The sequence below is a fragment of the Mesoplodon mirus genome, assembly GCF_964341445.2.
Source record: "Mesoplodon mirus genome assembly, chromosome: 8".
Classification (NCBI taxonomy): domain Eukaryota; kingdom Metazoa; phylum Chordata; class Mammalia; order Artiodactyla; family Ziphiidae; genus Mesoplodon; species Mesoplodon mirus.
Window position 1 is genome coordinate 505,460 of NC_138984.1, and position 18,600 is coordinate 524,059.

The following is an 18,600-nucleotide window of genomic DNA, read 5'->3' on the forward strand; positions in this document are numbered from 1 at the left end:
TCCAGAACCTCCCAGAATTGTTTGAAATGTTTGGTTGGCTGTTAGTGTTTGTCCCTGTATTCCAGCTCTGCTCGTTTTCTTGTATCTTGCCCACGTTTTGATCGGACCTCTGGAGGAGGGTGAGAGCCACACGGGCTCAGTGCCCTGTGTTGAACCACTCTTCCTTAATCATGCGCACAGGGACGCGGTCCAGGCCACGCAGTGTTGAGGAGGGCTGTGCAGAGCGTGAGGCCTCGCAGCCCTCCCGTTGAGTAGAATGGCTGGATGGGCTGCTGCGGTAGCACTTCTGGGTGAAGGGTCCTCCGCTCCGTCGTTTCGTTCTGCTTTGTTCAGGGGAATCACACACAACCAGAGTAACATGCAGTGTGGGCATTGCCGGAGAGAGCAGGTGTTCTGCGAGGGGTGCTCCCTCGCCAGCCACTGACGCCTGGCAGTGCTGCAGGGGTGCACCTGGGCACCCCTCACTGTGATCACTTGTATTTTTAGGAAAACGAGCGTACCAAGGATCTAATCATTGAGCAGAGATTTCATCGCACAATCATTGGGCAGAAGGGTGAACGGATCCGTGAAATTCGGGACAAATTCCCAGAGGTAAAGGTTTCCCAAAGACATTCTCGATTCAGTATTTTAGAATCCAGTCCTCGCTAATAATCAGACTTGGTCTCCTGATGATTTGTTCTAGGTCATCATCAACTTTCCAGACCCAGCACAGAAAAGCGATATTGTCCAGCTTAGAGGGCCCAAGAATGAGGTGGAAAAATGCACAAAATACATGCAGAAGATGGTGGCAGATCTGGTAAGGGGACGTTTTCCATCCTTTGTTGTGTGACAGTGTCAAGGGTAGTAGGGGGCTGGGGGTGTTCCCCAGACCCCCTGCTTCGGGGAGCACGCTCGGGCACTGGGGCAGTCCCCTCTCACGGTATTTAGATCAGCAGAGATCCTTTTCCCCTGCAGAGTTACTTTGTTTCTTTTTATAAATTTATTTATTTTTGGCTGTGTTGGGTCCTTGTTACTGCCCACGGGCTTTCTCTGGTTGTGGCGAGCGGGGGCTACTCTTTGTTGCAGTGCGCGGGCTTCTCACTGCGGTGGCCTCTCCTGTTGCGCAGCACGGGCTCTAGGCACTTGGGCTTCAGTCGTTGCAGCATGTGGGCTCAGTAGCTGTGGCTTGCAGGCTCTAGAGCGTAGGCTCAGTAGTTGCGCCGCAGGGGCTTAGTTGCTCCGCGGCATGTGGGATCTTCCCGGACCAGGGCTCGAACCCGTGTCCCCTGCGTTGGGAGGCGGATTCTTAGCCACTACGTCACCAGGGAAGTCCCTGCTTTGTTTCTTGAGGGGTCTTCAGATACCTAGGCAGAGAAATTCTCCCATCCAGTAAGGAGAAGAGAGGTTTGCACAAGTAGCCTGTGAAGTCACTTATTGATTTGTTATCTTCCTCAAAAGTTGGAATGCGAAGAGGCAGTTTGAAAAGTGCTGAGGGCGGTTGGTGGGAGGGCTGCAGGTGCCCCATGCTTTCCAGGGGTTCTCGGGGGCTTGGACTTGACCTCCTCAGAGAGGTGATGGGGAGGGCTTCCCAGCGCTGCCCTGGAGGGTGGGGATTGCTGCCTTGATGTGCATTTTGAGCTCTCTCCTGGGCCTGGCATCCCGGCCTCTGCCCATCCTCAGGCAGCTCTGCTCATGGCTGTGACACCCACAGAGCTGGTGTGTGTCCAGGCACTTCCGGATTGTAGAACACGTCTGTAACAGATCACAGGCGCTCTCACAGGCTGCTGTTCATGCGAGGGACTTTGCGGTAGCTGACTGGCACGCCCGGTTGGTCAGTTGTTGGATAAGTTGTCTCACCTATTCCTGTGACAAATCTCTGGAGGTCAGGCGGGGAAAGAAGTAGGTCGCAGAATCCTGTCATCCCATCCCACCTTCAGGCACAAGAAGGACAAGTCAGTCTACAATGCGACGGTTAATTGTACCATCTTTTGTGTTTTTTAGGTGGAAAATAGCTATTCAATTTCTGTTCCGATCTTCAAACAGTTTCATAAGAACATCATTGGGAAAGGAGGTGCAAACATTAAAAAGGTGACCGGCCGGCGTGTCTCCCGAGCCTTGGCTCTGACCCCCCTGCCCCCGCAGCCCTGCGCTGTTCTGGCTTTAGAGCTGAAGAAGGGAGCCTTGCTGCCCAGCCCTGGGAAGTCAGCCCCTCACGGTCCCCTCGCTCCTTGTAGATCCGGGAAGAAAGCAACACCAAGATCGACCTTCCTGCAGAGAACAGCAACTCGGAGACCATCATCATCACAGGCAAGCGAGCCAACTGCGAGGCCGCCCGGAGCCGCATTCTGTCCATCCAGAAAGACCTGGTAACGGGATGCTGTGTGGCGGGGTGCTCTAGCCTGGGGCGCGGGGCCTGGGGCCTGGGGCGCGGGGCTGGGTGGGCAACCGAGGGATGCCTGCCGCTTGTCCCACTCAGGTGCTTGGAAATCGTCCCGTTCTGAAGGTGTTACTTTTTTATTTTTTTCAATTTTTTGAAAAATTAACAGGCAAGAGACTGCACGTGTTTAAAGTGTGCAGTGTAAGTTTTGACCCCTGGAGTCACCTCCACAGTCCAGATAGCGCGCACCGTCACCCCGAAATGCCCTCGGCCCCCTTCACTCCCGCCTCTGCCCCACTGGGCTCCTGGCGCCCCCCCATCCACCCTGGTCTCCGCGCCGCCGTGGGTTGGGGTGAGTTTCCTGCTTCACTGTGTGAGGGGAACCGTGGCACCTCCTCCCACACGCAGGCCTCGCTGTTCTCAGACCACAGGTCCTTTCAGATTCACCACGTTGTCACGTGTCAGTGCTGCTTTTCACTGCCTGGTGACGCTTCATCACAGGAGGTCGTGTTCCTTCTTGTGTGAGCTTTGTAGTTTGTGTCTTTCAAGGGGTTTCCTCTTTTATCTAAGTTGTCAAGTTAACTAGCATAAAAATTTTCTTAATGTTCACATATTATCTCTTTCCTGTCTCTGGTAATGTCATCTTTCTCATTCCTAGTATACGTAATTTGCAGCATTGTAGAATGATCTCCTTTTAACCCTCGTAATACTCTTTTCTCTGAAATCTACTTTTTCTCTTATCAAAGTGAGTTTCTTTTAGGCAGCTTGCTTTTTTATTCAGTCTGACAATCTCTGCCTTTTAAATAAAAGTGTTTACGTTTTAATCACATTAGTAATTATTTATGTTTGTGTGGTATGTATGGCAAGTTTTATTACATACACTTAGTAAGTAAATTACATTTAATGTGACTATAATTTTTCCATTTTTAAAACTGTGAAGTTTGAAAAACAAAATTCAGCATCCTAACCACTTTTAAATGTCCAGTCCAGTTCAGTGGCACTAAGGCCATTCACACTGTTGTGCAGCCGTCACCACCGCCACCTCCAGAACTGTTTCATCTTCCCAAACGGAGACTCTGTCCCCACCAAGTAACAGTTCCTTCCTCCCCTCTCCCCAGCCCCTGGCCCCCTCAGTGTGGTTATTTCACGTCGAGCACTTGGATTTAAACCTACTGTCTTGCTGTTTGTTTCTCTTTGTCCCATCCACTGTGTTCTCTTTTCTGCCTTCTTTGGGGTTAGATGTTTTTATGATTCCTTTTAACCTCGTTGTTTGGTCTATTGGGTGTACCTCTGTTTTATTTTAGTGGTTGCTTTAGGGTGTTTGGTATACATCTTCAACTTACCACAGCCTGCCTTCAGGTGACTTGATGCTGCTTGAAACGCAGTGTAAGGAACTGAGAACAGTGGGCATCCAGCCCTGCCCCCGCCGCTGTGTTTTGTTGACATACCGTAAACCCTACATGCATCTTAATAAGAAAATATACCCACGTCAACATATCCTCTGCGCTCTAGCTGTTCATCCCTCCCTCCCTCCAAACCGTGACAACTACCAGTCTTTTCACTGGCCCCATAGTTTGCCTTTTCCAGAATGTCAAATAGTTGGAATAGCATGTAGCCTTTTTCATACTGGCTTCTTTTACTTAGTAGTAAGTAATAAGATGGATCGTATCATAAAAGTAACATTTGGTTTTGTAAGAAACACCAGACTGTCTTCCACGGTGGCTGCACCATCTCGCATCCCCACCAGCCTCCACATCCTCAGGTTGGCGGGTTTCGTTCAGCACTCGAGGCTTTGCCTCAGTGTCTCTCACTTAACGTGGTTTCTGACGAAACACCTGATGTCATCCTTGCTCCTCTGGCCTGTTTGATGATCATATCACCAGCTTTTAGCAACTTACGATGTGTCCTGGTGTAATTTCATTCATGTTTCTTTGGAGTTCGAAGCTCTCATCGAGCTTCTTGGATATGTGAGGTTAGAGTTGTCATCAAATTTGGAAATATTTGGGCCATTATTTCTTATTATTTTTTACTGTCCTCCAGAAACTCAGATTACCTGGTGTTAGGCAGCTTGACCTTGCCCTGCTGTCCACCAGTGCTTTTTTTATTTGGTTGGGGAGGAGGAGTGCTTTTTTTCCTCCTTTAAACAGTTTTCAAATTCATTAGTTTCTTGCAATGTCTGATCTGTGATTACACCAAGTATATTTTTCTCTTTCCATATATTGTCTTCACCTCTACAAGTTCAGTTTCAACCATTTGTTTTTATGCTTGACACATTCAGCCTTGCCTTTGGCTTTTTGACCTTGTGTAGTCTAGTGATGAGAATACCTGTCTTAGTGTCCTTGGCCCGCTGGCTCTTAACATCTGTGTCATTTCTGGGTTGTTTTCCATTGTTCATTCCTTGTGATGGGTTGTTTTTTCCTACTTCTTTGCATGTCTGGTTTGTTCTTTTTTTTTATTGGATGCTAGATGTTATGAAGTTTACTTTGGTGGGTGCTGGATATTTTTGCATTTCTATAAATATCTTTGAGCTTCGTTAGGTTACTTTAAAACAGTTTGCTCCTTTTCGGACTTGCTTTTTAGATTTGTAAGGTGGGATCACAGCGGCGCTTAGTCCTGGGTCTGTGGCGGCCTTTCCCTGGCCTGGCTGGTCTCCCTGCACGTTCAGCCCGTGAGCCTGCAGTGCTGGGGGCTGCTCTCTCCCTGGACGGTCAGGGCTGCATCCTTGATGCAGGGGCTTGGCCGGGGGCAGGGACCAGGCTCGGCCTGTCAGCTTCCTGTCTCTGGCGTCTTGTCGCTGTGTCACGTGGGAGGTGAATCCAGTCCCTGGTGCTCCGCCTTGAGTAGAGGCAGGGTCCTTGCTTACGGGGCTCTTGTGGGGGTTGGTCCTCGGGCATCTCGGCCCTGCCTCTGCTGCAGGCGCCTGAGGGAGACATCTCGTGTGACGTCACAGCTTTCCTTCCGCGGCGTGTCTGCCCTTGCCCGCCACACAAAAACCTGGCTCACTCGTGCTATGTGTGATTTCAGGCCAACATAGCCGAGGTGGAGGTCTCCATCCCTGCCAAGCTGCACAACTCGCTCATCGGCACCAAGGGCCGCCTCATCCGCTCCATCATGGAGGAATGCGGTGGGGTCCACATCCACTTCCCCGTGGAGGGTTCGGGAAGTGACACCGTGGTCATCAGGGGCCCGTCCTCAGACGTGGAGAAGGCCCGGAAGCAGCTCCTGCACCTGGCAGAGGAGAAGGTGAGCACTGCCCAGCAGGGTCACCGTGTCCGTCCTCTTGTCACGCTGGGCGCCTCCACACACCCTGTCTGTGTGGCAGGTTAGCAAACACCTGTATGTAGACATACCTGTATGTCTCTGATTCTTGCCACCACTGAAGGGCCTTTCCAACTCGGATGCCTACATATTCAGTGTAGAAAATTTGCTGTTAGGCTTGTTATTTGGGGCTTTTTCCCTCAAGTGTGATTTACATACAGTAAATCTTAGTGTATAGCTCTGAGTTTCGACAAGCATACATTCATGTGACCGCCACTCAAATAAAAACCTTTTGGCTGTCACCTCCCAAGGTTCTCTGTTGACTCAGTCGCCTTTGCCCCTTTGTTAAAACCCAGGTGCCGCTCTGTTTGTGGACTTGGCTCTGTTTCAGCAGCACCGCAGGTGGATGGCCAACTTTATGGGACGTCTCGGGAGTCCTTCAGCTTTGTGCTGTTTAAAATTGCTCTGGCTATTCTAGACCCTTTGCCTTTCCATATGCATTTTGGAGCCAGCTTGTCAATTTCTAGAGCGAAATCCTGCTTGGATTTTGATTGGGGTCATGTTGAATCTGAAGATCAAAGCGGGGAGAAATGTTGTCTCGGCAGTTTTGAATCTTCCAGTCCACGTCGATTCAATTTTTAAACTCTCTGATTTTTCATTGGTGTTTTGTAGTTTTTAGCATGAAGATCTTGTTCACATTTTGTTCGGCTTATATCTGTTTTGTTTTTTAGTGGTATTATAAATGGTACTTTTTAATACAATTGGCACTTCAATTTCCAGTAACTTTCGCATGTAGAAGCATATTTGATTTTTGCATATTGGCCTTATTTTATGCATCTGGTCTACAGCTCACTTATCAGTGACAATACCTTTTTTTTTTTTTTTTTTTTTTTTTGCGGTACGCGGGCCTCTCACCGCTGTGGCCTCTCCCGTTGCGGAGCACAGGCTCCGGACGCGCAGGCTCAGCAGCCATGGCTCACAGACCCAGCCGCTCTGCGGCATGTGGGATCTTCCCAGACCGGGGCACGAACCCGTGTCCCCTGCATCGGCAGGCGGACTCTCAACCACTGCGCCACCAGGGAAGCCCGACAATACCTTTTTTTGTGGATTCTTGTGAGTTTTATAGGTGAAACACACCGTCTGTGAACGTGCAGTTCTTTCTTTCTTTCTGACCCGTACCACCTGTGTGTCTTGTTTACTGTGTTGCTTGGGCCTCCCGTGTGCTGTTCAGTAACCATGGTGAGCGGACACCCTCGCCTGATTGTGGACTCAGGGAAGCCCTCGGTCCTTCACCGTGCGGTGTGAGGTGTGCTGTGGGTCTTTGGCAGTTGCTCTCTATCCAGCTGAGGATGTTCCGTTCTGTTCCGAGTGTGCTGAGAGTTTTTATCAGGAATGAGTGTATTGTAGGATCTGTTGACATGATCACCTGGTTTTTCTTTTTTTAGTGTAAATATTAGATTGATTTGGTGTTTAACCAACTTTGGCGTTTCTGGGGTGAACCCCACCTGGTTTTGATGCATCATCCTGTATCATGTTGCTGGGCTGGGCTCAGCTAACTTGTTAGCTTTTTCAGAATGCTGCTATTTGTGAGTATCTGTCTGAAAAGTTGAGGATCCTCAGTGGTGTTTTGTGAAACCGGCACTTAAAGATAACAGAATTCGGTTGTTCACCATTTAGCTTGGGGGCCGGGTTTCATGACAAGAGAAAGGAGAGTGCTTGCCCGGCGTGGGCTCGTCCGCCTGGGGGTGTGTCCCCCTCACACTCTCCTGGCGCTTCTGCCAGAGGAACCGGCATCTCAGCGAGGTCGCTGGGCCAGGACCTTTCGTGGTGTCAGATGTGGGCCTTGGTTGGCTTGGCCGTCTCCAAGATGGAGGTTGCAGCTGGTGGTGCGTAGGTCACCTGGAGCCCTAGGGAGTGAGGACTAGACAGGGTGCCGTCCACTGGCGTCGGGAGCAGTGTGGGTGCCCGGGCCTGGGAGAGGCTCCCAGCGTGCCATGGGCTACCTGTTGTGCGGGTGCAGTCCCCCCAGCCCACGTCCCCTTTGCAGATGGAGATAGAGAGCAGCTTGCAGAAGCTTGGTCACTGCTGGTCAGTGGCAGGCCTGGGGCTCTAGGCTGAGTGCTGTCCCCAGCTTGATGTCTGTGATCATGGAGGGGAGGAAGTGCGAGTACCATGTTGTCCGGGTGTCTGTCCGTGTGCTTGCTGAGGTTTGAGGAGCCCCCTTTGGAGGGACGTTGGTGACACCGTGAGGAGAACTCCCCCTCACAGCGCCATCCTCTAGGCCCTCTTAGTCATCTGCTCCAGGGCCCAGGCAGGTGGCTCAGGCCAACAAATGTGGGGTTGGTTTCTGCAGCAAACCAAGAGTTTCACCGTCGACATCCGCGCCAAGCCAGAGTATCACAAGTTCCTCATTGGCAAAGGGGGCGGCAAAATCCGTAAGGTGCGTGACAACACCGGAGCCCGCATCATCTTCCCGACAGCTGAGGACAAGGATCAGGACCTGATAACCATCATAGGGAAGGAGGACGCCGTCAGGGAGGCCCAGAAGGAGCTGGAGGCCCTGATCCGGAACCTGGTGAGGCCTGGTTGGGGCTGGGCCCTGACTGGGGGGCCCGGGGGCCCGGCGCGGTCAGCAGGGCGGGTCACGCTGCGCCCTTCTCTCAACACCGCAGGACAACGTGGTTGAAGACTACATGCTGGTGGACCCCAAGCACCACCGTCACTTTGTCATCCGGAGAGGCCAGGTCCTGCGGGAGATCGCTGAGGAGTATGGCGGGGTGATGGTTAGCTTCCCACGCTCCGGCACGCAGAGCGACAAAGTCACCCTCAAGGGGGCCAAGGACTGCGTGGAGGCGGCCAAGAAGCGCATCCAGGAGATCATCGAGGACCTGGTGGGCGCCCGGGAGGCTCGGCAGGGTTCCGGGCCCCAGGGCGGGTGGGCGCTCCCTCGGCTGTGCCAGGGGTCTGGTGCTCAGCCCTCAGCCTCCTTCCTGATGGTGGGTGGGCATCCCACGAGGACCGGCCGCCCCCCCCCCGCCACCAAGGGGAGAGGTCCCCTGAAAACGTGTGGGGTCTCTGAACCAGCCTTTAGAACCTCACCCTCCTCGTGGATCAGCCCTGCCTCCGCACGTCATCTGGTTGTCGTGGCCACCCTTGAGGGATGGCACCTAACAACACCTCCTGTGGTGCGGTGGGGGAGGGGCCCTCATTTGTCTGCACAGCAGTGGGATGTTGTTTCGTTCCAGTCCTGGGTGGTAGCTGCGTCAGCACACTTTTGTACCATAGTCTTTTTGGGAAACGCTTCAGAAAGAGGCCTCCCCTTTGGCCCTGCCCTGCGCCGCAGGCTGTCCATATGCTGGGAAGTGGCTGTAGGGGGACGGAAACGAAAGCGGTGGGTGTACATTGGACCCTGAGCAGCTCACCTCTGCCGGTGGTTTTCTTTTTGCTCCGTCTCCCCACAGGAAGCCCAGGTGACCATAGAGTGCGCCATACCCCAGAAGTTCCATCGCTCGGTCATGGGCCCCAAAGGGTCCAAAATCCAGCAGATTACTCGGGACTATAACGTTCAGATTAAATTCCCAGACAGAGAAGAGAACCCAGGTGAGTCCCTGCGGTGAGCCCTGTGCCGAGTGGGAAGCGGAGGGTGTGTGTGTGTGTGTGTGTGTTTTCCCAGCCTGGGGTAGGTGGTGGCGGGCGGCTGTTGGGTGTCCTGGTGAAGCTCCTCCCTTCCTGGGGCTCCTGTGCGGGGGCACTGCCGGTACGGTCGGCTGTCCTGGGGGCTTCCAGAGGTTCAGGGTCACTCCCTGGTTTCTCAGAGGTGGGCTGTGTTAGTTGCTCCAGGGTGATGAGGTGCCCTTCAGATGTCCTAGAGGTTCACAGCTGCTGGTGACCAAGCCGGGGGAGAGCAGAGCCCCTGCAGCCTCCTGTGCAGCGGGGAGCCCCGAGTGCAGGCCTGCCGCTTTTTCCGGGCCCTCTGCATGCCACGGGTGCTGGGCTCCGTCCCGGCAGCACCTCCTCCCCGTCGCCAGCACTCCTCTCATGAGGCAGCCACTGACCCGCCGGAGGGCACCCTCTGAATGGCTGGCTGCCCTTATGGGATGGCCCTTCAGCTCCAAGTGTCCTGCCTGTCACCTGGTTGTGCTTGTGCCCCCAGGGACGGGGCAGGGCAGGGCGATCGGTGGTCAGGGAGGTGACCTGCGGGACACGGGATCTAGCTGGTGTCTCAGACCCAACTTTGTACATCCCGTGTCCTCCTTGCATGCCCATCTCCTCCCTGTTGACCCATCGGGTCTGGTGGCAACCCTGTGGCCTGCCGGGTGCACTCCCCGTGCTCTGTCCTCTGTCCTCTACGGAGCTTGTCATGGCTGTGGAAGCTCCTAGTTGCCTGAGAAGATGGGCTGTTTTCAGTAGAAACGAGTTAAATCGTATTTGTCACATTTATGTTTCACACTTGAATGTTTACTTCCTAATTTTGAAACTTCACATTAAAGAAAAATTACACAGGATGGTGTAAAGATAGATCCAGATTCACCCCCCCTCACTTACACACAGGCACGCTTGTTTTTTCTGAGTTATTTAAATGTAGTCTTGAGACCCACCCTGTACCTGTAGTGGCTTCTTCATAAGGATGAGAGCGTTCTCTTCTATCCTTGGGGATTACCATGGCGCAGTCCCCAGAACCAGAAGACCCCGTGTCACGTGATGCTGCTGCCCAGCTCGTTGTCCACGTGCAGGTTCTGCTGATCTTAAAAGTGTCCTGCCGAGCCCGCATCTTTCCCCAGCTCAGTCCAGGGTCATGATTGCTTTAGGCACTCGTGTCTGTGTGCTTATTTGCTCCTGGGTTCTGTCTTGCTCCATGAATGTCGTCTTGTTTATTTCGGTCATGCCCAGATCCTAGAGGGGCCAGGGGAGCCACTCCGGCCGGCTCCCATGCCCCAGCGCTCTTGGATTTGCTGGCTTCCTGGCACGAGAAGCTGGCCCCTCCCCAGTCATCTTCTCCAGCCCCTCCTGGCTGCCGCCGCCCAGCACGGGTCACTTGGGTTGTCATGACCAGCCGGGCACTGGTCTCCTTCCCTCTCGGGCGCAGTGGGCCCTGCTCCGTGCCCCTCCCGCAGGTCTGTCTCCTCCCCCAGCCAGACAACGTCCTCCCGTCCTCCCGGAGGCAGGCAGGACTCTTCCCTCCCCACCAGCACCCCCCATAGGCGCTGGACCAGTGTATGGGTCTGGACAGAGACGAGCGTCCTGTGGTGGCCCGTAGGACGACCTGGGCTTGGGCGCTCGGCAGCTTGAGCTGCCCCTTCCCTGTCCCTAGTGCACAGTGTGGAGCCTGCTGTCCAGGAGAATGGTGACGACGCGGGGGAGGGGAGGGATGGCAAGGAGGCCGAGCCCGGCTCCCCCAGGAGGTGCGACATCATCGTCATCTCCGGCCGGAAGGAGAAGTGTGAGGCCGCCAAGGAAGCCCTCGAGGTGCGTTCAGAACCCCACCACCACCCCCGCGTCCCTGGGGGCCCATCAGCAGGCACCGGGGTGGGGGCGGGGAGGGAGAGCGGGTCTAGTCACTTGAGCCCAAGCACCTCTGCTCGCGCTGCGGAAGGTACTGGACTGGGTCACAGCCCGGGAGCGGGGCTGCAGGCCCGGGGCCAAGGACGGGCGCAGAGCTGGCGCGGCTCCGGCTCCCACTCTGTGACATGCGGCTGCCGGGGCCTGTCTTGGGCTCACGAGGATGAGTACTTGCTGAGTGCCACCTCAGTGGACAGGACAGGGGTCCTGTCGTATCGTGGGTTAGATGGGGTAAGCAGCTTGCCGAGGCACAGGGCTCGGTCGGGGCTGCGGTCACGACAGTGGAGTCGGTGGTCCCATCGCTCTGACCCACTCTAGGGTCTCAGCGAGGCTGGGATCAGGGCAAGCCTCTGTGTGAGCCCCACTCCCCTCCTCTGTGGGCCCCCGATGCCTCTTTCCCTGGAGTTGTGCTGCTTTGCTTCTGCAAGGGGCTGCTGTGTTGAGCACAGGCCCGGGTCTGTTTGCTCTGCCAGCGTTGACTTGAAGACTGCATTCCACATCCTTTTTCCGTGTCCTCTGTTGAGTCAGAGGTCTAGGCGGCATTCTTAGTCCGAGTGGAACGGCACAGAAGGTTCGAGAAAGCAGTCTGATTGTCACAGGCTCGTCCCCTGTGCTCCATGAAGACCTGTTGCTGAGTCCACAGGGTCCCTCTGCTCCTCGCTCTCAGGCCTAACCTCACCCCCTGCCCTGCAGGCGCTCGTTCCCGTCACCATTGAAGTGGAGGTGCCCTTTGACCTTCACCGGTACATCATCGGGCAGAAGGGAAGTGGGATCCGCAAGATGATGGACGAGTTTGAGGTACAGCTGTTGGCGGGTCCTTTCCCTGGAGACCAGGTGTCGGAGGGGTGGTGCCCCCCAGGTCGGGAGCTCAGCCCTCGGAGTGGGGCTTCCCGTCCCACCCGCCTTGTCCCGAGCCTGCAGTTGTGTCCCTGGCCAAAGGGACAGGTGGACAGCTGATCACGGCTCCCAAACTCCCCGCTGGTGGGGACCAGAGAGACACGTGTCTGTCCTGCATGTGCATCAGGCCTGTCCCCGTCTCCGCACAGGTGAATATTCACGTCCCGGCACCTGAACTGCAGTCTGACATCATCGCCATCACAGGCCTGGCTGCGAATTTGGACCGGGCCAAGGCTGGGCTGCTGGAGCGGGTGAAGGAGCTGCAGGCAGAGCAAGAGGACCGGGTGAGGGCCGGGCGGGGCTGCGTGGGCCAGGGAGGATCGCCCGGGGGGCCCAGACCTCCAGCTCCCAGGCTGCCCCTCAGCCAGTGAAGTCAGGTGGCAGCGGGAGAGCCAGGTGACCCCCCGTGCAGCGAGCTTTCATCAGAGGCAATGTTGGGGCCGTGGCCCTTTCTTCTTGATGTAACGGCGGCAAAGATGAGCTTCCACGTTAATTAGGTGTTTCTTAAGTAAATCTGAAGACATTTGCCAACCTTACAGGGAAGGTTCAGCTGGGGAGGCCTGGGAGCCATTGCTGGGAAAGACCCCCTCGCCCCCCAACATGTGACTGTGGTCCCAGGCGGCTCCCACTGACGCCCTCGGTGCTGTTTTTCTGCCGTTGGGTGGACGTGAGAAGCCGCTTCGCCTCTCTGTGGGGCTGGCATTTGGAGGATTACACGAGTGATAATACGCAGGGGTGGGTGTTCGGGAAACTGGAAGCACCGTTTCATTTTATGTGGAGGTAACGGACTCCCTGCTGAGGGGAACCTTCCTGGCGTCTGGTGATGGGGCAGCGCCCGTGAACCTCACGAGTCTGTGGTCCCCGCTGTCTCAGCCTCGGCACAGGCTTTGGGGGCCCTGCTCTGCCCAGGGCTTTGCCTGAGCCTCTCTGCCTGTGGACATCCCTTAGCGCTTTTGTTCCCTTTTGTGGGTTTTTTGTTCGGTTGGTTTGGTTTGGTTTTTGGGGTTTTTTTGCCTGCTTTCGAACCCCTACCCCAAAAGACCCAGAACTTTTTTATACTTACTCATCAGGTCTCTGTTTCACAAGTTAGGGTAGTAGAGCCCAGGACTTGCTGTGTGCTGTGCCAGGCCTGTTGGTTACCAGCACGCAGCTTTCCCTCTTTTCTGAAGGGTCTGTGCTCGTGGTTGTGGAGTGGTCAGGTCCTCGGGTTCTCATTACTAGCTGATGGCGGAAGGGGCGCAGCGGCTAGCGGGAAAGCCGTGTCTCGTTCTTGTTGCAGAGGTGACGATGGATCCCTTCCAGGTTGAGGATGGAAGGGGCGCGTGGGCACGCGATGCTGAGGGCCAAGGCGGACGTGCCCCCCCCCTCACTCGCCCTTGTCTTATCTGCAGGCTTTAAGGAGTTTTAAGCTGAGTGTCACTGTAGACCCCAAATATCACCCCAAAATCATTGGGAGGAAGGGGGCAGTGATCACCCAAATCCGCTTGGAGCACGACGTGAACATCCAGTTTCCTGATAAGGACGATGGGAACCAGGTAAGAGGACCACTTGGGTCAGACGCCGCGGCGGCGCTTCAGGGGCAGAGGGACTCTCGCTGGTCTTTGTTGACCTGGGGACAGTGACCACACAGATTCAGGATGTATCCAGAGGGGCGGTGAGAGTAGCAGGTCTCTGAGGAGCTGACTGTGGCTGGGGGTCTGGGCCCATGTTGGCCCAGGCCAGCGCATGAGGCTTCTCTGTCACGGCTCTGTCGCCCTGTGGGCTTGGGGCACTTTTCCCGTGCCCACCTGGCCCTCCGCCCGCTGCACTCAGAGGGCAGTGGAAGGCAGCCCCTCCCCCTGGGCATCGCCCCCAGGCCGTCACACACCCCTGCCTGCCCCCTCCCTCGCCCTTTCTGCCCCTCAGGCTCAGCCTCTGGGAGGTGACCTGGGCCCTCTTGCCCCCCGCCCTGCCTTCCTCTCCTCCCAGCCTCTTACTGCTCTGGAGTCAGCCCCCGGCATCCTCACTGACCCTGACCCTCCTGGTGCATCCTGGGCAGTGCCGTTGCTTCCTCTGTATTTCTAAGTAGTGTTCATAAAACTACTGTTCTTCTTCATTTGTGACTTTTTAAAATTATCTTGACCTTGAGAATTTAGCTCAGATTCCTCGCTTTCACTACCTTTTATTTCCCCCAACTTTTCCACCTAGTCATCAATTTTTTAGTCACTGTTTAGTGTTTAGATTATTTCGGTTAGTATTCCATGAGCCAAGTGGGGTTGTGTGGTCCTGTGTCGCATTCATGGCTTTTTCCTGTGAGGCTTACGCTGCATTGGCAGTCTGTTCTGTGCTGTTGTGTACTTGGCGGACGATGGGCCCGCTGACTGGTGGGAGTCTGGGCTCTGCTGGGCTGGGTTCTGTGTGGAGCCCGCTACCCACTGTCTGCATTTGCTTCTTCGGGACCGGAGGCACCTGGCCGCGGCCCTGGTGTGTCCTGGCGTTTCTCTTGTCTCTCACCTGGTATGGGTCACCCGAGTTTCTGCTCTTCTATTTTGTGTCCAGGCGTTCGTTCTTGTCCTGTGGTCCTTTTACGTCCTGTTGTGTTCTTCAGTGTGGGTGCAGTGTTCTTCCCTGTCCTGAGGAATATGGCTTTAGGTTGTACTTTCTAGTTTCCTTCTCTCTGCCTTGAGTTACCCATTTGCTCTGCTCATCTTTACGGCTCTGGCGTTTCACCTGCTGGTTTGAGGGGCAGGGGTGCCGGCCACAGTTGTCTGCACCTTGTCTCCAGGTCTGTCTGTCTGTCCAGCGGAGACGCCTCCAGTGGAGGCCACCCAGCCCCATGCCCTCAGCTGCCAACGTCCCCTCGGCTTTGTGGCCCAGTGCCCTTCCTCCTCCTCGTCAGCGACTGTCTTTCTGGTGGAGTGTGTGCGGGGGGCGGGAGAACACAGGTACTGTTAACCTGCTGTTTTAGGCGCTCTCCCTTCTGAGCTGGTTGGGTTTCCCCTCACCCTTAAGGTGAGGCCTTCCTCACCCAGGCCTACTGAGCGCCTGCCCCTCTTCTCACCTCCCCACAGAACTGCGCCCTGCTGGGTCGGTGCTCGCAGTCAGGCATCCCTGGGTGCCCCTCTTCTGACCGGATTCTCCTTTCTCAGCCCCAGGACCAAATTACCATCACAGGGTACGAGAAGAATACAGAAGCTGCTCGGGATGCCATATTGAAAATTGTGGGTGAACTTGAACAGATGGTTTCTGAGGATGTCCCGCTAGACCACCGTGTTCACGCCCGCATCATTGGTGCCCGTGGCAAAGCCATCCGCAAAATCATGGATGAATTCAAGGTGAGTCCCCAACCTGATCGTGAAGGGCGTTGAGCCCTAAGAGCACAGCAGGGGGGTTGGCTGGGTGCTCCGTGCACCATCGAGCCCCTTCTTTCCCCACGAGCCAGTTGAGGGGGCAGCGGGGACCACCTGGGGCTTCACCTCTTCCTGCCTGGGTCACTGACCACACTCGGGATCGGAATCGGGAGACTTCTGAGGCTCAGGTGCCTGTCCCTCAGGTAGAGGTCGCGTGGGGTCACAGCTGTGTGTAGTTCACCCTGTCGGCGGTGCCCTGCATGGCCTGCGGAAGGCGGCGGCCCCGTGGTGGCCGATGGCTCTGCATCTGCGAGGGCACATGCGGCCCTGAACACCAGGTGCCCCGCAGGGTCCCGGTCCTCCCGAGGGGGAATCTTCACTAGAAATGGGCCGTTCCCAGCCTCACATGACGGGGCCCTCAGAGCCATCTTAGCTGCTGTGTGTGCTCCTTGCAGGTGGACATTCGCTTCCCACAGAGTGGGGCCCCCGACCCCAACTGCGTGACCGTGACGGGGCTCCCGGAGAACGTGGAGGAAGCCATCGACCACATCCTCAACCTGGAGGAGGAATACGTGAGTCCGGGCTGGGCGGCAGGCCTGTGGTGGGGCTGGGGCGACAGGCACCTGGGGCCGGGTGGGCGCCTCGCGCGTGCGGGGGGTGCCCATCGGGCATCCCTGCTGCAAACCGACACCGCCACCTGCGCCCACAGCTGGCCGACGTGGTGGACAGCGAGGCGCTGCAGCTGTACATGAAGCCCGCCCCCCACGAGGAGTCTAAGGCACCGTCCAAGGGCTTCGTGGTGCGTGACGCTCCCTGGACCGCCAGCAGCAGCGAGAAGGTGAGGCTCTGCCGCCCAGCCCCTGCGCGTGCGACTCGGCGGCCATTCCAGAAGCTGCTGGGGGCGGGGGCGGCCTAGTTACTGAAGCCAAGCCCTCTCTTCCCCCACAGGCTCCTGATATGAGCAGCTCCGAGGAGTTTCCCAGCTTTGGGGCTCAGGTGGCCCCCAAGACCCTCCCGTGGGGCCCCAAACGATAATGATCAAAGAGCAGAACCCTCTCCAGCCTGCTGACCTGAACCCGCCACGTGATGGTTTGTCTCAATCTGACCCAGCGGCTGGACCCTCCGTAAATTGTTGATGCTCCCCTTCCCCGAGGTCTCACAGCGAAGCCGGCGCCCCGCGCTGTGTGGGGCCCGGTCCCGGGCCTGGCGGCACCCAGCGTAGCACAGGACCTGCTCCCAGCCTTTGCTCTGGGTGGCTCTCCACTGTTGTGAACACTAAGGGGGTCACGGGACGGTGTCACCCAGCACGTTGGCGAGGCTCTGGCCTCCGCCAGGAGGGTACCACAGGTGCAGCCGAGTCTACTTCCTGTGTCATGACCTCAGGAAATAAATTTCCTTGACTTTATAAAAGCCAAAACGTTTGCCCTCTTCCTTTCCCACCTCCCTCTCTCTCTCGTGCCTGTCATCCAGATGCTCCTCTCTGTAGAATGCGCTCCGCCTTCTTCCAGCTGCCAAAAAGCCCACTTACCCAGACCACAGGGCAGGTCGGGAGGCCCGGTGTGCACACTGGGCGCCTACAGACCCAAAGGAGAGCCACGGTGGAGCCAGAGGGATCAGGAAGGCAGGAGGGAGATGCGGTCCTTGGAGGGCCCTGGCTTTCCCCACGTCATGTCGGGGTCTCTGCCCCGGACCACACGGGCACAGGCCCTGAGTCTGGTGAGCCTGGTGAGTGCGGGGCCTGAGGAACGCCAGGCGGAGAGGAGGGGGCTGGCCGGGGAGGTGGAGACCACCCACTCCTGCTCGGCGGAGGCCCCGCCCTTTGCACACTGGCTGACTTGTTTTTACACCACCTTCCGCTCCCTCGCACCCACCCCTCCCCAGATGCCCCCTGTTGAGTTGCCTCTTTCTACCTCAGAGCTGGTATGGGGTGTCCCGAGCTTCGGGGTGTGTTTGCTGCGGCCTTGGGGGCTGGAAGCCGAGTGCCCGGCTCAAGGCCCTGCTGTCCCTCACCCACTGGGTCAGTGGCCAGTGGACCCGTCCAACGGGGAGCACACGGGCCACCCCCCCAGGTGGCCGCTGATGCATGCTCGAAGGGCAGGCCTCCTGGCCCTGGGGTAGAGAGAGGCTGTCGCTCGGCCGGGACCAGAGGCCCCGGTGCTGCTGGCGGCCTCTTTGTCAGGTGTGTGGTAGGTGAGTCCCGCGGTTGGACACCAGGCCTTGGCGGGTCAGGGTGCCCCGGCCCCAGCCGGCTTGGTCAAGGTCCACCCTGAAGAGGGAAAGGTGGGGCCCCGTCTCCACGGAGGCGACGGGCCACTCTGAGTTGTCTTGTCCCAGATGCTGGGCTTCCTAGAGCCCTGGGGACAGTCGTCTCTGCTCTGACCACCTTCTCCCCACCCCCAGAGTTTTTCTCTCAATTTATTAACTGGAGCTCGGCCCCCTTCTGACTCTTTGGTTCCTGAGTAGACCCCGAGTCTTAACTGCCGTCGCCTCTGCAAGTCCCCACTAGCTCCGGCGGCCTTAAGTGTGACCGTTGAGAGGCGTGGCCACCTGGGAGAGGAAAGGAGGGGCGCTTGCTCCTGCTCGGTGGGCTGCGTGACCCCGAAGGACGTGGGGTTGATCGCAACAGGGAGACAGGAGGAAAGGCCCCGCCTCTGGGAGCCTCGCAGGGGGAGGGCCGGCCCCTCTTCTCCTTCTGCGTGACTTTCGGAGCCTTTCCCACTGGCCCCCAGGAGTCTGCCCGCACCTCCCCCTCCGTCTTTCCTACAGCATCCAGCCCTGCCCTCCCCAGAGGTAAATTTTTAATTCTCGCAACAGATTTTTGCACACGTGCATTTACTGCTAAACGTCATAGATGCAAACTCCCCTTTCCTAAACTGTGTTTGGGGTCTCGCTCATTCTGTTTTTGGTTGTTGTTAAAGGGGATGAGATGACTGTGCCCAGGCCTGTCCCCTGCGGCCTCCGATGCTGCGGGGAGAGCCTGGCGGGAATGGGCGCATGTGTCCTTCTCCTCCTTGTTGAATGTCTTCCATATCATATGTGTCCATGGCTACCATCCATCCCTTGGCCTTAACTTTAAAATCTGGAGATTATATGCAAACATGTGTAAAGGCTCATGAATATGGATGACACTGGAATTTTATAAATTCTAAAATAAAACCCGAAACCAGATACAGTGTGCTGGGACTCATTTTATCACGTCCC

General features: G+C 56.4%; 1 protein-coding gene across 3 annotated transcripts in view; it reads left to right on the forward strand.

Moving 5' to 3' along the window:
* HDLBP (high density lipoprotein binding protein) overlaps nt 1–16,816 on the forward strand; it is a 67,828-nt gene extending 51,012 nt beyond the window's left edge. For all 3 annotated transcript variants that reach the window (XM_082630644.1, XM_082630643.1, XM_082630642.1), the window contains 16 exons: nt 487–591; nt 683–796; nt 1,981–2,067; nt 2,214–2,345; nt 5,381–5,599; nt 7,968–8,189; nt 8,287–8,505; nt 9,076–9,214; nt 10,926–11,080; nt 11,867–11,971; nt 12,220–12,354; nt 13,462–13,605; nt 15,199–15,384; nt 15,855–15,971; nt 16,109–16,237; nt 16,348–16,816. In XM_082630644.1, the coding sequence (XP_082486770.1) occupies nt 487–591; nt 683–796; nt 1,981–2,067; nt 2,214–2,345; nt 5,381–5,599; nt 7,968–8,189; nt 8,287–8,505; nt 9,076–9,214; nt 10,926–11,080; nt 11,867–11,971; nt 12,220–12,354; nt 13,462–13,605; nt 15,199–15,384; nt 15,855–15,971; nt 16,109–16,237; nt 16,348–16,434 (2,295 nt within the window). In that variant the 3' untranslated portion in view covers nt 16,435–16,816. The remainder of the gene's footprint in view (nt 1–486; nt 592–682; nt 797–1,980; nt 2,068–2,213; nt 2,346–5,380; nt 5,600–7,967; nt 8,190–8,286; nt 8,506–9,075; nt 9,215–10,925; nt 11,081–11,866; nt 11,972–12,219; nt 12,355–13,461; nt 13,606–15,198; nt 15,385–15,854; nt 15,972–16,108; nt 16,238–16,347) is intronic.
* Nucleotides 16,817–18,600: the final 1,784 nt, after the last annotated feature.